The sequence below is a fragment of the Apteryx rowi genome, unplaced genomic scaffold (assembly GCF_003343035.1).
Source record: "Apteryx rowi isolate R43461 unplaced genomic scaffold, aptRow1 scaffold_96, whole genome shotgun sequence".
Taxonomy (NCBI): domain Eukaryota; kingdom Metazoa; phylum Chordata; class Aves; order Apterygiformes; family Apterygidae; genus Apteryx; species Apteryx rowi.
The window spans coordinates 429,466-449,676 of NW_020451271.1; the positions used below are offsets into that span (position 1 = coordinate 429,466).

General features: G+C 39.2%; 1 protein-coding gene across 1 annotated transcript in view; it reads right to left on the reverse strand.

Moving 5' to 3' along the window:
* Positions 1-219: 219 nt before the first annotated feature.
* TOX (thymocyte selection associated high mobility group box) overlaps positions 220-20,211 on the reverse strand; it is a 220,762-nt gene continuing 200,770 nt past the window's right edge. The window contains exons 7-9 of the mRNA XM_026054696.1: positions 12,621-13,007; positions 3,221-3,372; positions 220-910 (exon numbers count right to left, since the gene is read on the reverse strand). Of these exons, the coding sequence (XP_025910481.1) occupies positions 874-910; positions 3,221-3,372; positions 12,621-13,007 (576 nt within the window). The 3' untranslated portion in view covers positions 220-873. The remainder of the gene's footprint in view (positions 911-3,220; positions 3,373-12,620; positions 13,008-20,211) is intronic.

The following is a 20,211-nucleotide window of genomic DNA, read 5'->3' on the forward strand; positions in this document are numbered from 1 at the left end:
AGGTAAGCATTTGGCAGTCTTATACATAAAAGGACTTAAATGACATTTACTAACCAATACACATAAAGTGATTTTTTTTTTAAAAAAAAGAAGCATTTTTAGGCAGTACAAAATAAATGTGTTTGCTCTTTATCAACGCTAGTTTTTTCCTAGTTTTTCTCTTTATTTAATGAGACAAAGCCAATATTTTTAATTAATATCATTTGGGAATATTTTTCTTTTTTTCTCCAAATACTTTGAAAATATAGAACTATTAGTCAGCTGTTTAAAAATGAAGTAAAAATATGAATGTTTGCCAATTTAACCCTTATTGTGAAATCAATAAACTGGAATGAGCCAGTTTCAATTACAATTAGCTACAAAAACATTCACATTTTATACTCTAGGAGAGTGTAACATAGATGCTATTTACAAACTTGCTATGACTGCTACATCAAGCCATTTAAAAAGTCTTTAGTAGTTTCATATAAACACCCATTATGAAAAACCAATGGAAAATCCAGGACTTTTATCCAAGACATCTACAGTTGCTAAGGCAGTTACTATCGCAGCACTTCACAGCAAAAACCAACATAAAATCTGAATGGTCCAAGTTTCCTTCAGGAAAGAAGAAAAGCAATGTCCGTTAAAGGATCTCAGGGTGGGGGCAGAAAGGAGAAAGAAAGAGAAAAAAATGGGGGGAGGGGGGAAAGAAAAAGAAAGAAGCAAGACTATTTTTTTCCAGAGTGGGTGACCCACAAGCTCAAATAGTCCTAAGTGCTTAGCAACTTGTATTTTCTAATAAAATGCAGAACTGCCTTGACTGCATAAAGCAATCCATGATGAAAAGACTTCCCTGCATTCCTCAGTGGAAAGGAGAGGTGTTTCAGATTTTCAGGTAAGGTAGAGTGCTTTGTCCCTCTGCATGCCCCTATTCAAAGAGAAGAGAACAAATGTTATTTCTAAATTTGTCAAATTTTTAGTCCTGTTCTTCCAAAAATCCCCACAACCCTTCCTTGTCATTGATGCTAGGCATATCACTGAAGTACGGCTGAATTACCATGGCGATAATAAAGAAAAATAATAAGAAAACCTCTACCTCCATGGTGGCACACAGAGGCCAAATCTGTCTCTGCACTAAAGAGGACTGGGACATGGATTTAAGCACTGGTCTGGGACCACCTGTGCTAGTGGGTTGTTAGTACTGACTGTCTCTCTCCCCAGAACTGCCCAGGTGCAGCTAAGGTTTAGCACAGGCCTAGGGACCAGTCCCAATAAGCACCCTTTGCCTACACAATGTGGCTGGCCACTTTTCTTAGACGGAAGGAGAGCTTGTTATACAGACATGAGTCAACATGCCATGCCAGCTAGCCTAGGTTCCTGGCCTATTTTATTTACTAGTACATACATAGCCAAAATGTTCTGTGTTGGCAGGGTTAGGCAAGCTCACACAAGGAAACCTAGGACAATTCTGGCAGAGCCCAGACTAGAGCCAACATTTCCTGCCTCTGCAGGAAGCCTTTCACCAACGCACTGGGTCTAGTACAGTTTTACATTCAGTTCTTGCTTGGGTTCACCTTCTACTGACAGATACCAGGTCAGTTCAGAGCAAAAAGGAATCATTTATCAGTTTGCCATCCCAAACGGCTTGTTTTATTTTTTATTTAAAGCAGAAAAAGCATCACTGATGAGACTTAGTTCACAGTGAAGAGATTTTCTCAGGGAGGAGCTTTACTCTTCATCTCCTGCTTCCTTGCCGAAACCCAGGCACCAGTTTTGTTCTCCCACAGCTTTACAGCTTACTTGGTTTGGAGTCAGGGAGTAGCACAGAGCAAGCTACATTGCACTGGCAATTTATGTCAATGCTGTAGCAAAGATGGGCTAAATCCATGCACACACATTCATGGAGACAAACACATCTACACAGGAGGGGTATAAACAGTCTACTRAGAGAAATCCTATGCTGATGGAAAGTTACTCTCAGCAGGCACTTAGAAGGCATTTCTGGCAATGACCATACATTGTTTCTCACTAGAAAGGACTAGAAATCAAAGCTGTAGCTGGCTTATATAACTGGCCCCTTTTGGCAGAGGACAGTATAGTAAGAGCTCAACTTAAGTGGATATAAAAGTCTGCACGCTGCATAGGCTCCTGCAAGAGATGGCAGCACAAATCAATGCAGTATGGTGGTACAGTGGAGAAGCAGGAACTTCTTGCTRAACACATGGGCAAGTCACGGGGCAACAGGGACAGGCATGGGGGAAAGYGATGCTGCTTTGCAGACTAGCTAAGGTCTGCCTCAGGGTCAGCAGGTTTTAGTCAAGATGTTATTCTGAATTGGTAATCATAAAAAGATTTTTGTTCAGTTCTAGTTTGAGTTCAACAAAAACTTTAAAATAAAAATGCAAGCGAAATTCTGAGTTTGAGTAAAAGTAATGGGTGAAACTGGTCTTTAGGCTTTGGGTTTCGTTGTCTGTGTTGGATGTGACTCCTTGGTTATTAGGAGAGTTTTTTTATCTGCCTTGGCCTTGGGGATTCTTGTTAAGGTCAAGGAGAGGTCAGGCTGAAGGATGTGTACCCAAGGCACAATATCTATCATCTAAAACTCAACAAATATATCATTCAGATAGTTAAAGGTTTCCAGGCAGTTCCTGGAACAGCAACATGGCTCCCCCAAAACCATGCTGCATGGGAGTTGAAGGTTTGAAGGGGCTACTAAGGGCACAGAGCTCCTGTGTGTATGGTGTTTTGTCTGGTAACAGTCTCCTGAGCTTCATGTCATTCCCTTCCATGCATCTTGTATCCCTTGCACCACCCTGACTTCTCAGTGACTGACCTGGGTTTTCAGGGCCCAACTCAGTTATTTCCACCAGAAGCGAACTCTACTCGGTGATTTTGGAGGAAACAGTTTCAGCCATTTGTCTCTCAAGCCAAAGGCGGATATTGCTACTTCTTTCTTACACCTTTTCCCTAAGAGTTCAGTTTTTCTTTTCTAACAAATAGAAGTTCTCTAAGACCAAAACGTTTCTGTTGTGACAAAGTGGCAACGATTTCTAATGCCGCAGGTACTGAAATCCTGTTTTCCTACAATAATCTAACTGCTGAATAAATACAATGCCCTCACAGATGAACTTCTGAAATACTATAGGGAAACAGGCAACAAAGGTGTTTCCAAATTCTCCCTCCGATGCTTGTGTCATGAAGGTTGCTCAACACAAGGTGGCATTCACTGGCTGCTTACCCATTACTGCAGTAGTCATTATTCCAGTCCACAGTCTGTGCTGGAGGATTTCTGCACCCTGAACGAACATACTCCATTGCTTGGGTAACAACTTGTGCAGCTGTAGATGTTGGATTGATGATACTCTGATAATCAGGCTGAAGAGTAAATCCCTAGAAGAGAAAGCATATATATTACAATGTATGGTAAACCAAGCAACAGGTTGGGTGCAATATTAAAAAAAAAAAGTGTGTACAGCAAAATGTTGGAATTCTTCTTTTCCAGGTAAACGTAAAGTTCTCAGACTAAAACAGGAAAAGTTGTGTAGGTGCTTTCTAGGTTTTAAAATCTTTCTTTGGTTTCAAAAATAAACCACCACCAAATTGTTAGCTATTACAGTCAGAGGATGGAACTAAAAGGGAAAGAACAGGAATAATTCAAAACCAAGAGAACAACTCAATCAATACCAGGGCAAAAAGGTCTGTTTGCTCCTTACAGCTTTCATTTAGATTAAACATAAGGATTCACACTACTCATTAATTCCCAGAATATGCAACAGAATCTTTTTGAAGGATGTAGGCAGCAGGTGGCTGACTGTTTTATTAGACTACACCTATTCACATATTGTTCTCAAAACCCTTTTTCTTCATTCAGTCACAAAGGGACCATCTGCTGCTTCTTTTATTTGTACTTCTCTCTCAACTAAACAGAAACTCAGCCAAAGCTTTTTAACAGTTGTTGGACTAATGCAGTAAAAGCAGCACAAAATAACTTGCTTTTTAAAACCAAGACGATAAGAAAAAAAGTGGAAGATATAAAGATACACTTAACCTGCTCCCTGAAATATCCATCATGCAAAAAGTCATAACAATTTTTAGCTCTTTCGATATATTAGGATGTTTAAATGCTGTGTTTTGAAACCACGAGAACGATTTGAATTTCAAGTTTAGTTTGAACTGCCTTAGTGCCTCAGGTTAACCGTATATAAATGTACACTGTGTTTCTGTAAAATTAGGAGCACTACATTGGGTAAAAGTATTTGAATGCTGTAGGAAAGCAACTGGTGCCTGCTGAATAAAAATAGACCAAACTCCTTCCTGGGGCATGGCTATACAATCTCCACTCAAGTTAACCGGAGGTGTAACTGCTAAATCATAAACTGAATTTAATCCAAAATACCCAGTTTGAAAATCCACTCTTTCTGGCCACAGTCCATCTATAGAATAGATAGGATTATAGCTCATAACTTTTAGTTTGAAATTCAAGTGGTTTATGGGTGATTACACGGTCTTCATTAAGACGGGAGGCTGGGTAGAGCTATTTTCAGCTGCAGGTTTAAGAGCTCTGCCATACTACCTTTATACAAGATAATGAGTATTCTCAGTTTCTGCCTGGGCCCCTCCCTCCCAAAGAATGAGCATCCTTCAAATATAAAATGTCACTTCCTTCCCCAAATCCCCATTTCTTGCTGCATTATATTCAAGCTTGTCTCTTGCAGCCCCTCCAGTGCTCTGCCCTAGCATGCCTCCCTCATACACTGTCACCTTGCTCTACTGACTACAGTTTTTAGCCTAGGTCATAAATGAAGGCACATCTTTCACAACTTTCTTCCATATTCTCTTCCATGTGGAGAATATCCTGAGCTGCACTTCAGTACTTTAAATACTTTTTAAAGTTTCACTTTGCCTGATGATTCCAAGAAACAGACCACTAGTAGTGGGTAAGTTCAGGAATTGAATTCAGCATCGGGTTGCTATATAACTTATCTACTGTCCTGCTAATAAGATAAGATTAAAAGCACATATCATGATTGTGCTTTGTACACCGCCTTTTCATTAGGCTCTAAACCTGCTCATCAGGCTGCATGTACAACCCCCACACTACAAAGGAAGCTGTAACTGAGCAGACTTCCCAATGATTTAAATGGGAGTTTTGTGTGAACAGAAGGCACAAAAATTGGTTTTGTGTATCACCATCATGATTTGTATACAAAACATTACCCACAAGGACTCTTCTAATTTATTTGTAAGAGGAAACTAACTACAGAAACATGTTCTGCCCTCAGGCGCTTGGGTTTACCTTTGGCAGGCCAAGCCCCTGAGTGCTCTCTCATCAGTCAATCAGATATACAACAAAACTACTGTATGGGGCTAGCAGCTCCAGCGCAGTTGTACAGAAGCATGCAAGTGAGCAGACACAGACATGTAAATACTCTTTTAACAAGAAATAGCTCCCCGAAATCAGAGGAAGAAAACACCAGTGTATTATCAGTTCCATTTCTTTTATCCTCAGGAGCAATAAGTAACTTGGAAGTGGGAGAGTGGCTCTGCGGTTAAAATGCCAGCCTAGCACTGGGTGGGGACTTATCTTATTCCTGTCTTTTTCTCAGGACTTCGGTGTGACCGCAGCCCGCTCACTTTGGCTCTTTTCCAGCAAAGCATGTGTACATACACACTCGGACTGAATTGCGACTTCCCCGTTAAAGCTGGGAACGTGGATCGGAGCTCAAGCTCTCTGGGCCTCACTTCTCCCACCTGCAGAAGGAGGGCGATGACCCTTTCCCCTTGCATCTGGCGCGTCTGTTTAGTTCCCAGCTGCCCGGGACGGGGCCTGTTCCTTCGGGCGTGCTCACGCGATAAACTGCAGGCGGCGCAGGGACATCGGCGCCGGCTCCAGAGGCCGCAGCAGGCGAGGGGCTGCGGCTCAGCGCTGCCGCCGGGCTGACGCAGGCTGCCCTCGCGCGCCCCGGAGCGCACCAGCCACCCCGGAGCGACCTCGTGCCGCTGGGGCGGCAGCGTGCCGCGCAGAGGCCATCTCGGCTCTGCCTGTAGGCAGCACCGAGCACAACCCTGCGCCGACCCTGGTTGAGGGCTACGATAATACCCACAGTAAAAGCAATAATGTGGGTGTTTGAAAGCCTGCTTTTTAAGGCTAAGCAATTTAAGAAACCTGAACTCAACGTGAAGGACCAATAAGGTATGATCATGCTTAAAATGTAAACAATAATTACTTCAGCTATTTCTTCAACAGAAAAAGCCCTGGAAATACAGATTTGTACAACACAGGGAGACAGCCTTGTACCAGGCTTGTAGTAAATATTTGTGTATTATTTATGTAAGCCCTTAACAAACAATGGTGAAATAAAAAGTGCTGCGAGAAAATGAGAGCTTCAAGGTCTAATTAAACAATGCTGAATGTCTTTGCATTGTAATGCTCAAGAGAAAAATCACCAACTGTTTTGCAACATGCCTAGAATTTTAAATTTCATTTTCTTGTTCCAGACTGAAATAAAAATAGGGAACTTGATAAAGATTAATTCGATGTCAGGAGGGACATTTGCTCTTTAATTAGATTTCTGTAGCCCTAGCAGTTTCGTTGTGCCACTGTAGCAAGTCCTAAAAAGCCTGCAGCAGAACTAAACAGTGATCCTCATCTCCACACTTTACTGGGAACTAATTTCATTTCCTGCCTGTCTGGAGAGGTATTTTCAACAGGCATCAATGTTTTTGTCTTCACAACTGATTTATTCATCAATCTCAATGTGATATTTTAAACCTTTAAATTACATCCAAATCCTAAAGCATCTGTTTATTACACAAGGAAATTGAAAATCTGTCTGTGTGATATCATACAAAGATTTTTCCTTAAGGTTATAAAGGAAGTTGACAGATATTAATGATTTTTTTTTCCTCTTGACCTCATTTGAAGATGAAGCGTAACAAAAAAGAAGAAGAAATCTGGACAAATGCAGCAGGTCCATGAGTTTACTGTATATAATATATACCAGAAAAAATGAGGCTATTATTTTTGGCAGGCTATGCAATCATCTTGCTGTATACATTTATTTTCTAAAGAAAAAGAAACACCCAAAAGTAGACCGAAATGAGTTATTATTTAAAAAAATAAAAAATAAAATGCAACATACATTAATCTTCTGCTTCTTTGTTATGCATAAACTTGCAGCCATGGTTACTAGACATTAAGAATCTAGTTTTGCTTGCTCTACCTGTGAACCAAAGTGGGGCGGAGATTGTAGTGGGACTCCCCATCCAACATGGCTTGGGTCAAGCATTTTAAGTAGGGGAGGAGATGCTTCCAGTAGAGATACTTTAAAAAGTTCCTTAAAAATGACTGGGAGTATTTGGGAGAGAGCGAATCCTTGGTCTTATCACTCTGCACACAAAACGGCACAGTACAAYGGGCTGGAGAATGGAGTATGCCCAGCAAGAAGCAGAAATGTCTGTGTGAGTAGCAAAAGGAATGAATGACTTTTCAAAAGAAAACAGGTTGCAGCTTCAGATGCTGTTTTAGCCTGAACTTCAGAGGAATTGGGCTGATTTGAATGACAAAGGGTGAGATTCAGATCACCTGATTCCAGCTAAGCAAAAATTAAACATCTTGTGAAACCTAGTTGTCTAATCTCACATATAATCAGGGGAAAGAAACAGACTGGAGAGAAGGGAGTCTGTATCAGTTAAAAGATGATAGATTGATAAGATGCTCATGTGAGCATTTAATGAAAGAAAAAAATCACACTCCTCTAATCTACTGTGATTCATTCAGTGTGTCAAAAGTGGATGAAAGAAAGACTGTTACAAGATGGCTTTAGACTTTAACAAAGAAAAACTTTAACACAGCTCCTGCAAAGAATATTTCAGAAAACTATAGTATGATATTTTACAATTAGAAATAAAGTATAGTCAAAATCAGGATCTAATTTAAACCTAAAGATAAGAATAGGACTAAATGGTCATTTTTTACAGTGTAAGAGGTTAACAGAGGAGCATCCCAGATGTTTATACTAGGGCCAATGTTATCTAATTTACTCATTAAGTGTTTTGGAAGAAAAGGGAATAGAGAAAAAAATGGTCTAGTTTCCAGAAGCTATAAAAATTATTAGATAACTCAAATTAGGGAAGGTTGTAAAAGGAACTTTTAAAAGATTTACTAATGCTGTGCATATGAACAAAACACAAATAGAAAAAATTTAGTTTGTACTGTGCATTTTAGAACAGTTTGGATGCCTTGCACCAACTGCACGCTCCACAGCATTAATTGATTTTAAATTAACTGAAAATGTGCAGTCATTGAGGATTTTTGGCTCCTAAACTTCTGATCTTCTTAATTTTCAGTAGTTTTCGTGGAATCCTTCAGGAAACTGTCCTTCTCCAGCTGGCAGTCTCTCTGAGTTTGGCAGCTGCACACGAGCAGGAAAGTGCTGTTAGAAGCATGGCAGTACGTGCTGTTCTCTGTGTAGCTGTTACAGATCAGCGTATTGTCCTTACAGTCGTGTGGGCAGGTGCTGTTTCCACGAACTCTTTCCCTAGGTCAGCAGCTTCTTATCAGTCCTTCCTCAAAGTTACTCGGACGATGAGAAGATGAGCTTGTGGATTTTACTCACTGTCATTTTGGAGGGCTGTGGTCCTGCCTGTCAGGACTAAGGTCTGGATCTCTATGTAGTTTTTATTAGAGCTGGCAGTCCTTCAGACATACTGCAAGTCTGTCTTTGATAAGAAACCATCCTCCCTCTCCTGGAGAAAACAAGTGGCCAAATCTCCCAGTAGCCGCTACGTTAAAGCAGGGAATCTGCTGGGATTCCCAGAGCATTCCCAGTGCACTGAATGTCACACTAGCAAGTCACAAACTATTCCAAAGCTGGATGTTGGGGAAAAAAAAAAAAATCAGAACCTACCATCGGTTGGAGCTGTGACTGCTACTTCTTACATGTCTACAGCACAACTCTCAGCCTGTAACAGTGGTGTCTAGTCAGGGGAATCTGGAAATGCCTGAGGTAGAAGATTGTCATAAGGCTATTGACACACCTACCCTTCTCTTACTGCAGTGTGACATGAAAAAAATTACCTAGTTTCTTCTTAAAGTGTATTAGTCTGAGCAGTGGTGAGGTTTCTAAAAAGGAAAATCTCCCTCATTGCAGGTCACAAAGCAGGGAGTAGGATGCCAATTAGTTTTCTTCTTCCTGCTTACATAAATCGAAAGCGTGCCGGAGTCTCTGGAAAAGGCTGAGAGTGGCCAGACCTTTAGCATGGTAGGAAATCAAATAGCTGATGGAAGAGGAGTTGGAAAAAAGCTGAATCAGATGCCAGTCATTGCTTTGGCCTTACCAGCACACATATTCTCCCATTCTTCTTTGTTGCCTTTTTATGTGGTAAAGTGGTGTACTCTGTTAGTCAAGCACACAGGTTTTGGTGGGGTGGTCCTCCCTCCCTCCTTGCCAGAGGCTGGACATACAAGGTAGTTCTGCGCCTCTTCATTGCCCGCACTGCTGTTAACCTTCTGTGCTGCTGTTACTGTACTGTGGCTTGTTTGGAGGGCTTGCTTGTCTTATCCATTATGTCTTTTCCTTTTTAACATGCTCTGTGTTTGCTTGAGAGTACTGTCCCTTGACATATGAGTCAGAAGGAGGCCTTTATTTTCAAGTTTCTCAAGAAGTTTCTCAACTTCTTGCTATATGCCTACTATTGGCCAACTTGTCCTTTAATGCTCTAAATGCAGTACGTAATCCTGGGGATAGTGTTTTTTAACATTTCTTGGGTATGACTAGAAAGAGTCACACCTAAGAGACTAGATAGGATACCACTGTTCAGCTCTGGCATGGCAAATTGTTATTAGTACACTCGTTGCTCTAAAACTCAACACAGCTTTTGCTTTGTCTTTGCCAACATCATTCTTTTAAAGGAACTGGATTCTATAATTAAACTAAATTTACAAACTGTATAAAATGTTGTATACTAAACAAACATAAAAGAATATGAAATAAATATCACAAATATTATAAAGGCAAAGTGAAATCACATAGAACATTCAGAGCTCAAAAGTTGTATTACTTTTAAATAAAAATTAAATGATAAAAATATAAACTGGCTTGCAGATGTTTCATGATGCTTAAAAGAGAAATGCAGTTAAGACCGGCAGTGTAGCATTTCAACAGGTAATAAGTACCTGCCACCTTGAGTGAAGATCAGAAATATCTCTGCTGTCTTACTATGGTATCCATTAAAAACATCAGCCTTCCTGACTAAGCAATGTGAGTCAGTAAAAGTATTTAAGCTAACCTTTCGTGAGTTTAATAATGAAGAGCAGGAGAACAGCATTTTCTATTTTACCATACTTGTATTTAGTAAAGCAAAAGATGCAGTATGGTACAGGTCGACATTTTGACTTCTAGATACCTTTTTCTACAACCTAATACCCTATGTTTTTTCTCAAGCTAGAAATGACTCGGCTACATACAACATATCTCACAGATAAATGAAAGTTCTTCCAAACCATTGACAGGCACACCATATGCTACAATTGTGCAACTTGGTAAAATAAAAGCATCAGAAGACTCATATTATCTTACCTTTTTTATGCTATATAATGGTTTGGAGTAACTCCTAAAGTAGTGTTTGGATACATACAATGATGATAATGTGTGTTGTACATATACCTAACCAGACAGATAAGAAATCCTTAGAAGTATCTAACATCTGCATTACACCTTTTGCTAACCATTACCATACTATTCATTGAATAATCAAAGCCACATTTTCAAATCTGTTCAATAAGTTGTGCCTACCAGCAATTCTGAAAAGAAACAATGGGTTTGATCTCTTGCTTTGCACTGGTCAAGTGAATCTAAGTTTGGCACAAAATGTTTGATTCTAATTTTGGAAAGGCTGAATCACTTTGCAATACCAGACTCGCTTGAATATAACCATATGATCTCAACAGGCTGCTGTCACAGCTGTCGTTCTTCATACTTTGTCACTAACCAGACAATTGCATTGGGTCTCAGTCCATTGTTTTGCCTCTAATTGCTCTGTCTGTAGTTTTAATCGAGACTGGGCTTTCCGTCAGGCCTAGGATCTCCAGACAGCCCTTCCCAGATCACCTGTCTAAGACCTCTTGCTGTGCTACTTCCAGCTAGCCAAGTCTGGTGCTAACTCCTGAGTTTCTCTGAGGCTTGCAAACAGGCTTTGCCAGGACACTCTCCGGACTTCTAAGTAATAGAGAAACCTTCAGAAATACATGACAGTGAAAGACTCCACATTTGTGTGTGTGGTCATAAGTCTACTGAGCTTTACTCTGAGCATGAAAAATATGCTGGACTAGGCAAAAGYTGTAAACCATTTACAAATTTTCCTTCCTGCCCGATTACTCAAAACCTTTCTTGGGACTAAGATCAAGGTCTCTGAGACAATTCAGATCATCCTGGGCACCTCTTGGTTTATGTTCTGAACAGAATTTATCAGTCCAGATTGCTTTCACCTCTGTTTTTCTGTCTTATTTTGGAAAATTCCACTTTGATAAATCAATTCTCCTAGCCATGAGCAATGTTTTGTATTCAGGTGTTCCCCTCTCTAAAGACCATTCTTGAGATTAAATGCTTCTTGTTTGGAAAGCAAATGCCATATGCCTTGTTAGAAAATGTGAATTTATGGAGAGATATTCAAAACATATAGCAGGTTCATAACTGCGTATTGTCAACCAGAACTGACAAGTTGTATGCATACCAATTCCTGAGATTCTTGCAACTCCATAGAAGAAATTTTCATTCTAACACCGCTTTGTAAAGCAAGATTTTATTATTGCTAGTCAAATCTCAGCCAATACAAAGGGAAATCTGCTCTCGTGAAATCAGCAGTGTTAATCTGCTCCACCCCTCCACAGGACTAGGCCCAAAACTCCAAGTAATATGGCTGGCCTGTATTCATTCAGCTCCTCAAGCAAATGTATCAAGAATTGACTATGGAAAACACAGACTGAAAAGAATCCCACCTTACTGGGATACTGGAGACAGACCACTTATTTCCAGTAATAAAGCATGTCTGCCTACCAGAATGAGGGCATGAATGTAGCATAAATTAACATGCTTATGCTCATTTAACCTAACATGTACAACAGAGCCTGTTATGCTCTGCATTCCCTGAGTCTGTTACATATGACAGTCGGCACAAGTATACACATGGCACATACTACAGTCACATCTTTTTCTAGACATGCCTGCATTTTGTTTATAAAATAGATATTCTTGAAGCCTTAAAATTTCAGTTATATTTCAGGGTACTTTCCGCCTTGTAGACTGATCCAAGGAGTAACAGACACCTCTATTTAAAGGATGACTCCTGAATATGTGGGGGAGAGAGGGTTCACAAGAATATGATTAACGTTGGTAGCATAAACAGTTCCACTGAAGCTTCCCATCATTTAGGTAAACTCCTTCATTTGTTCTCATCTTTGAAAGACTAAGTCCTTGGACTATATTACTGCAGTTTTGGAACTCTGTAAAATTAAAGCTAATCCATGGTCCTAAAGCACCCTCACTCTCAACTTCTGGATGATTTCCACTTGCTCAAAAAAACAAAACCCCAAAACCCAAAAAAACCCAGTTCCCAGACAACTGAAAAACTCAACTTACTTGCTGCATTGTAGGTGAATGTAAAGCAGATTGGACCTGCATCGGTAGCTGGTTTCCAATGGACTGCTGCATTGTAATTGGCTGGTGTTGCTGTATGTTGAGATGCTGGTGCAGAGGAGGGCTGATCTGGAGTGGTGGTGGTGGGGACACAGCCATGTTTGCTATGGAAACAGTCACTGGCATTTGGTTGTTGGGCTTAGGTGCTATGTTCCTGGGGATATTGGCATGCATGGCAGTGATATGAGGATTCATTCCTGGTTGTTGGTGGTAGTGGGAACTGAGGTACAGCGCAGAGTGAGCCTGGGCAGGGCCATGAAACACTGACTGCTTTGAATTCATCATCTGAGGTTGTTGGGATGCCTTAACATCAACAGGTTCACTGTAGCTCTGTTGAGGAAAAAAAACAAAAAACAAAAAACCAGACAATACTTAGAAGCTACAAAATGCTGTTGTTTTCCCCCCAAAGTTCTCCTTACTGCAGAGACGGACCTTTGCACCATTCTCTCCCTTCAATAGTCTGCAGAATGATTTGAAGCAAAGTGTAGCCACAAATGTCAATGTTCTGTAAAGGTAATCTGGGATACTGGAGAATTTTTTTTTTTAAGGGTTTCACTATAGGAGAACATATATCTGGACCATTAAAATATCCTTTCCATGGAGCTTGGTTATTACAGTAGAAAAACAATTAATCCCTATTACCTTACATATTTTTCTTCAGCATCATAAAAAAAGAGGTTAGCCCCTCTGCTTCCTAGTCTAGCCTGACATTTTGCTTTTTCAAAACTTGGAACTGGCATCACTGACCTAATAACCTACACAACACAGAAAACCAAGCCTGTCACATTTATTCACACAAGCAGTCATTATTATTATTATCCTCACATTTGATGGCCTAGCTGAAAACAGATTCAGGAGGGTGGGTTCTGGCAAAAGCCTGCAGTGATCTTTGACATGTCATTTCCCTGCTCCATGCCTCATTTTCCCATCCGCAAACCAGGCATAAGAATTTCAGTGTCCTTTATTACACATGTTGACAACTGCTAATAGTGTTGTATTACAGTTAGCTAACGGTGACAAGGCCAAACCCCATCCATGATTGTTCTACTGCACTGAATAAATATGCTAGGTGCTATGCTGATGCCTTTATTTAGAAGTATTCTGTGTTGGGATACTATCCACACCTGTATCTACCATGTTTCATGAGCCATGCATGCAGAAAAATAAGAATATTCTGAATTATTTCACTTTCAGCAAAACTTCCTTTATGAATCTAGTGAAAAAGTTCTGTTTAAAACTGACAGAACCAGATGGTCTATATAAATGTTAGACTTCATCAAACACAAAGAAACGATCTTACTAAAGCTTGATGAATACTGCGTCGAATAATAGAAAACACACAGTTTTCCGAAAATGTTATAGTCTATCTTGATTTCTTAAGCTGTTAGTAATAAAATATTTCCAATAATGAATGTAATAATATACTTATTTCTAATGTTTATAATTGTTACATTTGATTTACAGTCAATTTGTTGTTTTCTGTACTCTCCTTCTCATTTCCTTCTACTCTTCTAACTGAGTTGCTAACTACCTGTGCTCAAAAAAGTGCTGAAAAGATTTAAGATTTAACTCTCATGTGCGTATGGGTGGGGACCTGAATCATAATTTAGCAGTTAAGACACACTGGGATTAATAGCCAGTGAAAGGTGAAACATGCTGGAAAAAATGGCAGAAATGTCCCTCTGGAGAGAGGAGTCACTTTGTCAAAACAAGGGCTGAAGGACGCATAAATGCCCTTATTCTGTGACCTCCATGTCATGTTTGCTCAGTTTACAAGTCAAAGTAAGTTTCATGTTACTCTCAGCACTCCGGGGTCAGCACAGTCGAAGGAGGTCTATTTGTATTCTTTCTGAAGGACGTACCATCACCAACAAATCAGCCAACGTGCACATTACTGAAATTGGTTCATTACATGTGATGATAAAGATGAAAAAGTTAACTTCATTTTTCCCTAAGTAAAACTGCAGTTCTCATAGCAAGAAAACTTATTTTCTCCAGTAAACTAAAGAAAATTAAATGAATATGATAAAAGGAATGCAAATCTCTGTCTCTGTGCATCTGCCTCGCTGTGCCTGCATGTGGGCGTACACGTGGGCAATATGTATTATATGCACACTTGCAGGATTGAGATACAGAGATAAAGAAACACAGATAGTAAAAGATAAAACCTGAAAGCAGGTACAAAATTATACCATTTTTTTGGCATTTTTTTTTCAACTACTGAACATTAGTTCATGAGGACATGAGAAATGTTTTTCCTCTCTGTTCCCAGTAGTATTTGCCCAACACTCTTGTAAGTGTGAGAGCAAAGACTAGCAGGTTTGCTGAAATTTCAGAGATTCAGAAGAAGGTTTGCTAATTAAAGGCATGGTCAGGACCCTCCTCTTCAGCCTGCCAGGCTCTTTACACATTACAGGCAATATATTCTGTGTTCTTTTTGGAGAAACTTCAAGTTTTGTTGAGTGCATCATCCCTTTGTGGAAACACTTTGCCTTCCATGATGTACCCAGTTAGAGCAATGACAATTTCTCCTGAAGTTTCTGAGGTCAGAGAAGTTAAACAATTCCTCCTGGTGAGCAGGTATCAAAAAGCCTTTGTGGCACTCTTCATGACATAGTGATGTATATTTATATTTATATTTCACTTGTGATTGCAAAGATGTTGCCATACACCTCTTTAACAAAGATGTAATGAATTAGCTTAATCACTGGGTAACTCTGTGGCTCTCAGTTCATACATAAGTGGTGAACACCTGGCCCATGCTGATAACATTACAGAGATATCAGATACTTAAGTGTCATACATTTTTTTTTTTTGAAATACAAAATTATGTTAGGAGGAATTGCATAGTCTTAGGCCCAGAGATGAATAACACTTGCTTTACCTCTGAGAAAAGTGTTTGCAAAGTGATCGGAAAGGAACAGCTCCAGTTGTCTCAAGCTATCAGTCATCTTTCCATATATTTCACCGTATTCTGATACAGTGAAAAATACAACACTTTAGTTTCAGACAAGTATTTTGCTGTTACTTAGGATGCTTTAAATCATATGTGATCTGAAGCCAAATTGTCCAATATCAGTGTAAAACACATCAATATTATCAGTTACTGGGAATCTTGATAAATGAACCTATTAAATGCTATTCTCCAACATACTGCACTTTCAGCTTTTTCTAAGACTGGGTCAGAAACCTTTGCTTTTGTAAGTATTGTTGAAGCTAATGGAATAGGCGATGTCACATATTTTCGCTTTGTTATATTGCTTTACTGTCAAATATACCAAGAGGTGCATATGGCACATGGGCCACACTGTTATTTCAGGCACATTTACTGCTTTCACAGATTTGAATGGGCATTGCACCTGTCCAATACTGCATCAGACTTAGTCTTAGATAAGGACAGCACTTTTATTATAAGTAAAGCTGGGAATTAAGAAAGAAGGGATTTGATTATTTAATGAGGGCTCCAAATGCACAGATATAGACCATAACTTTTCAGGTTGAAATTCAGTAATTTTCTCTTGTCCTATCTGAGGGAAAGAGTATGGAAATCATTTAAAAAAGCACTCTTTAATTAATTAAACCACCCATAGACAAGACAGAGAATTTACACCTCTAAATTCTGGCACAAAGTTTCAGAATACATTTATTTGTAGCTATATACAGTGGAGACCAAAATTACTAATCACTACGCAAAAGCCATCAAACATTAAACCCTTATCTTCTACATATGCAATGAGAAAATTTATCACAACTGCTATTAGAATTATGATTTTGTAGACCCACCACTAGAGGGTGACAGAATATTATATTTAGTTAATGGTAACAAGAGGTATTGTACGTATACCTTTGCCAATATACTACAGACTGCAAACTAGCTTTTCTCAATAGTCCTTTATGCTCTTTGAGTGGCTTCTGCTTGTTCCTGAATTTAGCTCAAAGCCTTACTCCAAATCTTAAGGCTATTCTTATTCAAGCTTCAACAGATCTTAAGGCTAATCTCATCCTATTAAAGTTAGGAGTAGGGTTTCTTATGGACCTGCCTCTCCATCTAACATCATCTAATACTGTTGTCTGCATTAAAAAAAAAAAAAATCAGAAGGTGAAGGCAAAGTAGGTCTGGTATCAGGGCCAAGCAATGGAACACTACAGAAAAATGTATGACTGTCTGGTAGGCACAACCCCAAACCTACTTTTTTTCACAAGAAGCTATTGTTTGATAGAAATCTGAAGAAAAAGAGGGAAGTGCATTTTGAAAGTCCAATAAAAAGAAACCAAAAGTAGAACAAAAGGAGGAAAAAGAAGAAAATTAAAATAGAACAAACACTAATATTCTTATGATGAATATATTAATTAAAATATATTTAACATAATCATAAGTAATATAGACCATCCTGTCTAATAGCAGGAAAATAAGAAAACAGCTCATTTTTGCTCTGTACCTAGGCACCAATGCATATACTATACTATACTATATATAGCATGCTATGCTATAAATAAGGTAATATCAAAGCTGGTAAGTGCAGTTTATGGAAGGCCTTGGTGAGTGATCCTCAGTTTGTCCACAAAATCATTCTACTTATACCATATTTTCAATAAAATGTGTGGTGATACAGGTGAACACAGTCTAGAGATACAGGTAATAAAGTCTTCTCTTCAGAGAAGGTGTTGAGTGTTGATCATTATACAAAAAACCTTGGGAAGCACTGAATCAGGTTTTTCACTTAAGTTTTCACTGAATTTCGGCTTTTCCTTCRAATTCTAGGGCAAGGCGAACTCTCCCATCCATCTTCTACTCGCCTACTGCGTGCCAAAACTCCTTGTGCTCATCGGCCAACTTAAAGAATTAAGGGGTTAAGCACTGCCCGCCCAATTGTGCTGTGCTTCCCTAAGGAGACTTGCCCTGGCAGTAATGATCCGCATACTCACTGCGGACGGAAGTCAGGAACAGGGAATTCAGGCAATTCCTTCAAGGCAGGTGATACTGGGATTTGCTTCACCCCAGCACTCGCCACCTACTCCTGCCATTGAAAAATGATCTGCAGTACAGATAGCCTGCTCAATCCAGCCATGCCAGAGATAAGAGCAATAGCCAGTGATACCATCCTGGCAATTAGATAGTTTCCTTTGGGATATTATTTTCCTTCCACTTTGAAGAGTCTGCAGCTGCTTTTTAAACCTTCACCTGTAGATCTGGGTAACCAAACAGCTGCTGAAGCCTACAAATGAGTTTTGATTCTCTTTCTGACTTGTGGCTGCCTTCTGGCTACTGTTGGCTCTTCTAACCTCACTTCTGTAGAAAAAGAAATAGCAGCCAACTGACTGAAAATAAAGCAAGGATACATTTTAATAAGGCAGTATTCCAAGGGTCTGATCCTTAGACAACTGAATTTAATGGAAACTCTATTAGCTTTAATGGAATTTGGATTAGAGCCCATCATTGTTACCTCAGTGTTAATGACTGGATGTCCATTTTATTTATCACGAAAATCAGGTAGGACCTGGCCAACAGAGGCTGAGAATCATTCCCAGTTGATGAGTACTACTTTACCCCTAAATGACTATAGCTAGAAGCTAAAAGCACCTATATTTACTTTATTTTGCCCTTTTAATATGTTAATGCAGTTACTGTTAGAAAGCAAGCCACCAAGCAGGAACTTTTATATATATATACATATATATATATGAATGTCTTCAGTTCACACACACATGCGTGCTTTATTTTCAGCATTCTTATCCTACTGTAATTTATGGTACTATAATATATATGGGAATTAAATAAATGCTTTTGCAATAATTTCATTCCAATAAGCAGTGCTTATTTAATATTGCTGTTTGCAATATAAAATCAAAAAGTTAATGTTGTTTCAAAGAAACCATAGTTGTTCTACTTAGAGAGAACACTTAATTTTTTCTCAGTCTATTGGTATCATGAAAATAACTAAAGGCTCAAAACTTTTCAGCTGAAGCAATATAATTTCAGTAGTTTACAGAGCAGATATGTGGAACTGGTGCACATTTAGTAAATGTTTTCAGTACTGCGGCCTATGGTGGCTTTTAAATACGTGCTGACAGACCTCCTCAAGGCCAAAGAGCCTTACAGCCTATATACTTTCCACCAATAAACTTTCCACCAATGCAAACAGCTTTACCTGAGGTATATCCTACTCCAACCTCAGAAGATTTTTTTGCATAGCCAAAATGATGTAACACGGTTTTATTGTAAATGAGAAACAGGTCCACTGAGTTTGATATCCCCTCTGCCTACACAGTGAACATGTACTATGTGAGTATTTCAAAGCCTTGAAAAGAGTTTAACCTAATTCAAATTTTAAATGAATCTGTGTCAACCTACTGGTTGCTACACCGTCCCTTCTCATGACAGTGCCACGTACACATCTGATGACTGGTGTCAGTTCTTGAGCCACACGGAGGAATTCAACAATTTTCTGACTCTACGACCAGAATGAAGTTACCATTCAGATAATAACAGCGATCATGTCAGCTGGCACCAGCTAGGTCCAGACTCTGTAGGCCTTCCCTTTGAGATGCTATGATCAAACTTTGGCAGGTCTGACTCAGCTTTAAATGAGCTATCTCCAGTACTGTGATGTTAAAGAGGTACACAGCTACAAAGCTTACCTAAGCTTAACTTTGCATCTGCTGTCTTCACTGTCTCTTTGGTGGAAGGAACATCTTGAATTGTTTATTCCTTCTCTCAGCTTTTCTGTGTTCCCATAATCCTGTCCCTTTTTAATGTCTTTGAGATTTTAGGTCACCTCCAACCCCAAGCCTGTCCTTGAAAAGAATCCGTTCTTCAAGCCTGCATGGACTCAGCCATTTTTATTAATATCCCTTTGAAGCTGTTTATGAGAGAATGACTTATCTCCGGCAGTGTTTTCTCTTTCCTGCTTAGGTCTTTAACTTCTTTAGATTCCTTTGACTTAATTCTATTCACTCTGGTAGAGAATTTATTCCAGCACATAGTTATGCACATTTATAATGCAGCCACTTTCCTACCTAAGTCACAGGAGGCTCTTAGCAAATGACGTTTCATATTTTGCTAATTCCAGTCACCTATTGAAAGAACAATATTGTGGACTCTAGAGAGTTCAGAAGCTTTTGACACATCCTTGATACTTCAGAACAAAGGAGCAAGCCATTGGTTGTCATTTATAATTAGCCAAGGAGGCTCAGAAGAACATCTTCAAATCTGAATATTCATTTTGTCATCATCTACAGGGGATTGTCATGGATTCATTCAGGGTATGTAGGTAGAAATGGATGTTTTATGAATGTAATCTGAATACATGTGATAAAGGATATGCAACTTTAATTTGGTACAAGTGTTTTAATTCCCAAAATAGAAGCACTACGCTAATAATGAAATCCTACCTTCTTYTATTAACTCACTTTAAAAACAAACACAATTCCTCCCCAAATCAAAAGATGGCTTCTCTCAAACTCAAGACATTTTGTCCATTTTTGGCTGAAACAATGTGAGAACCTCTCCGGTTTTTTGCATTGCTGAAGCTTC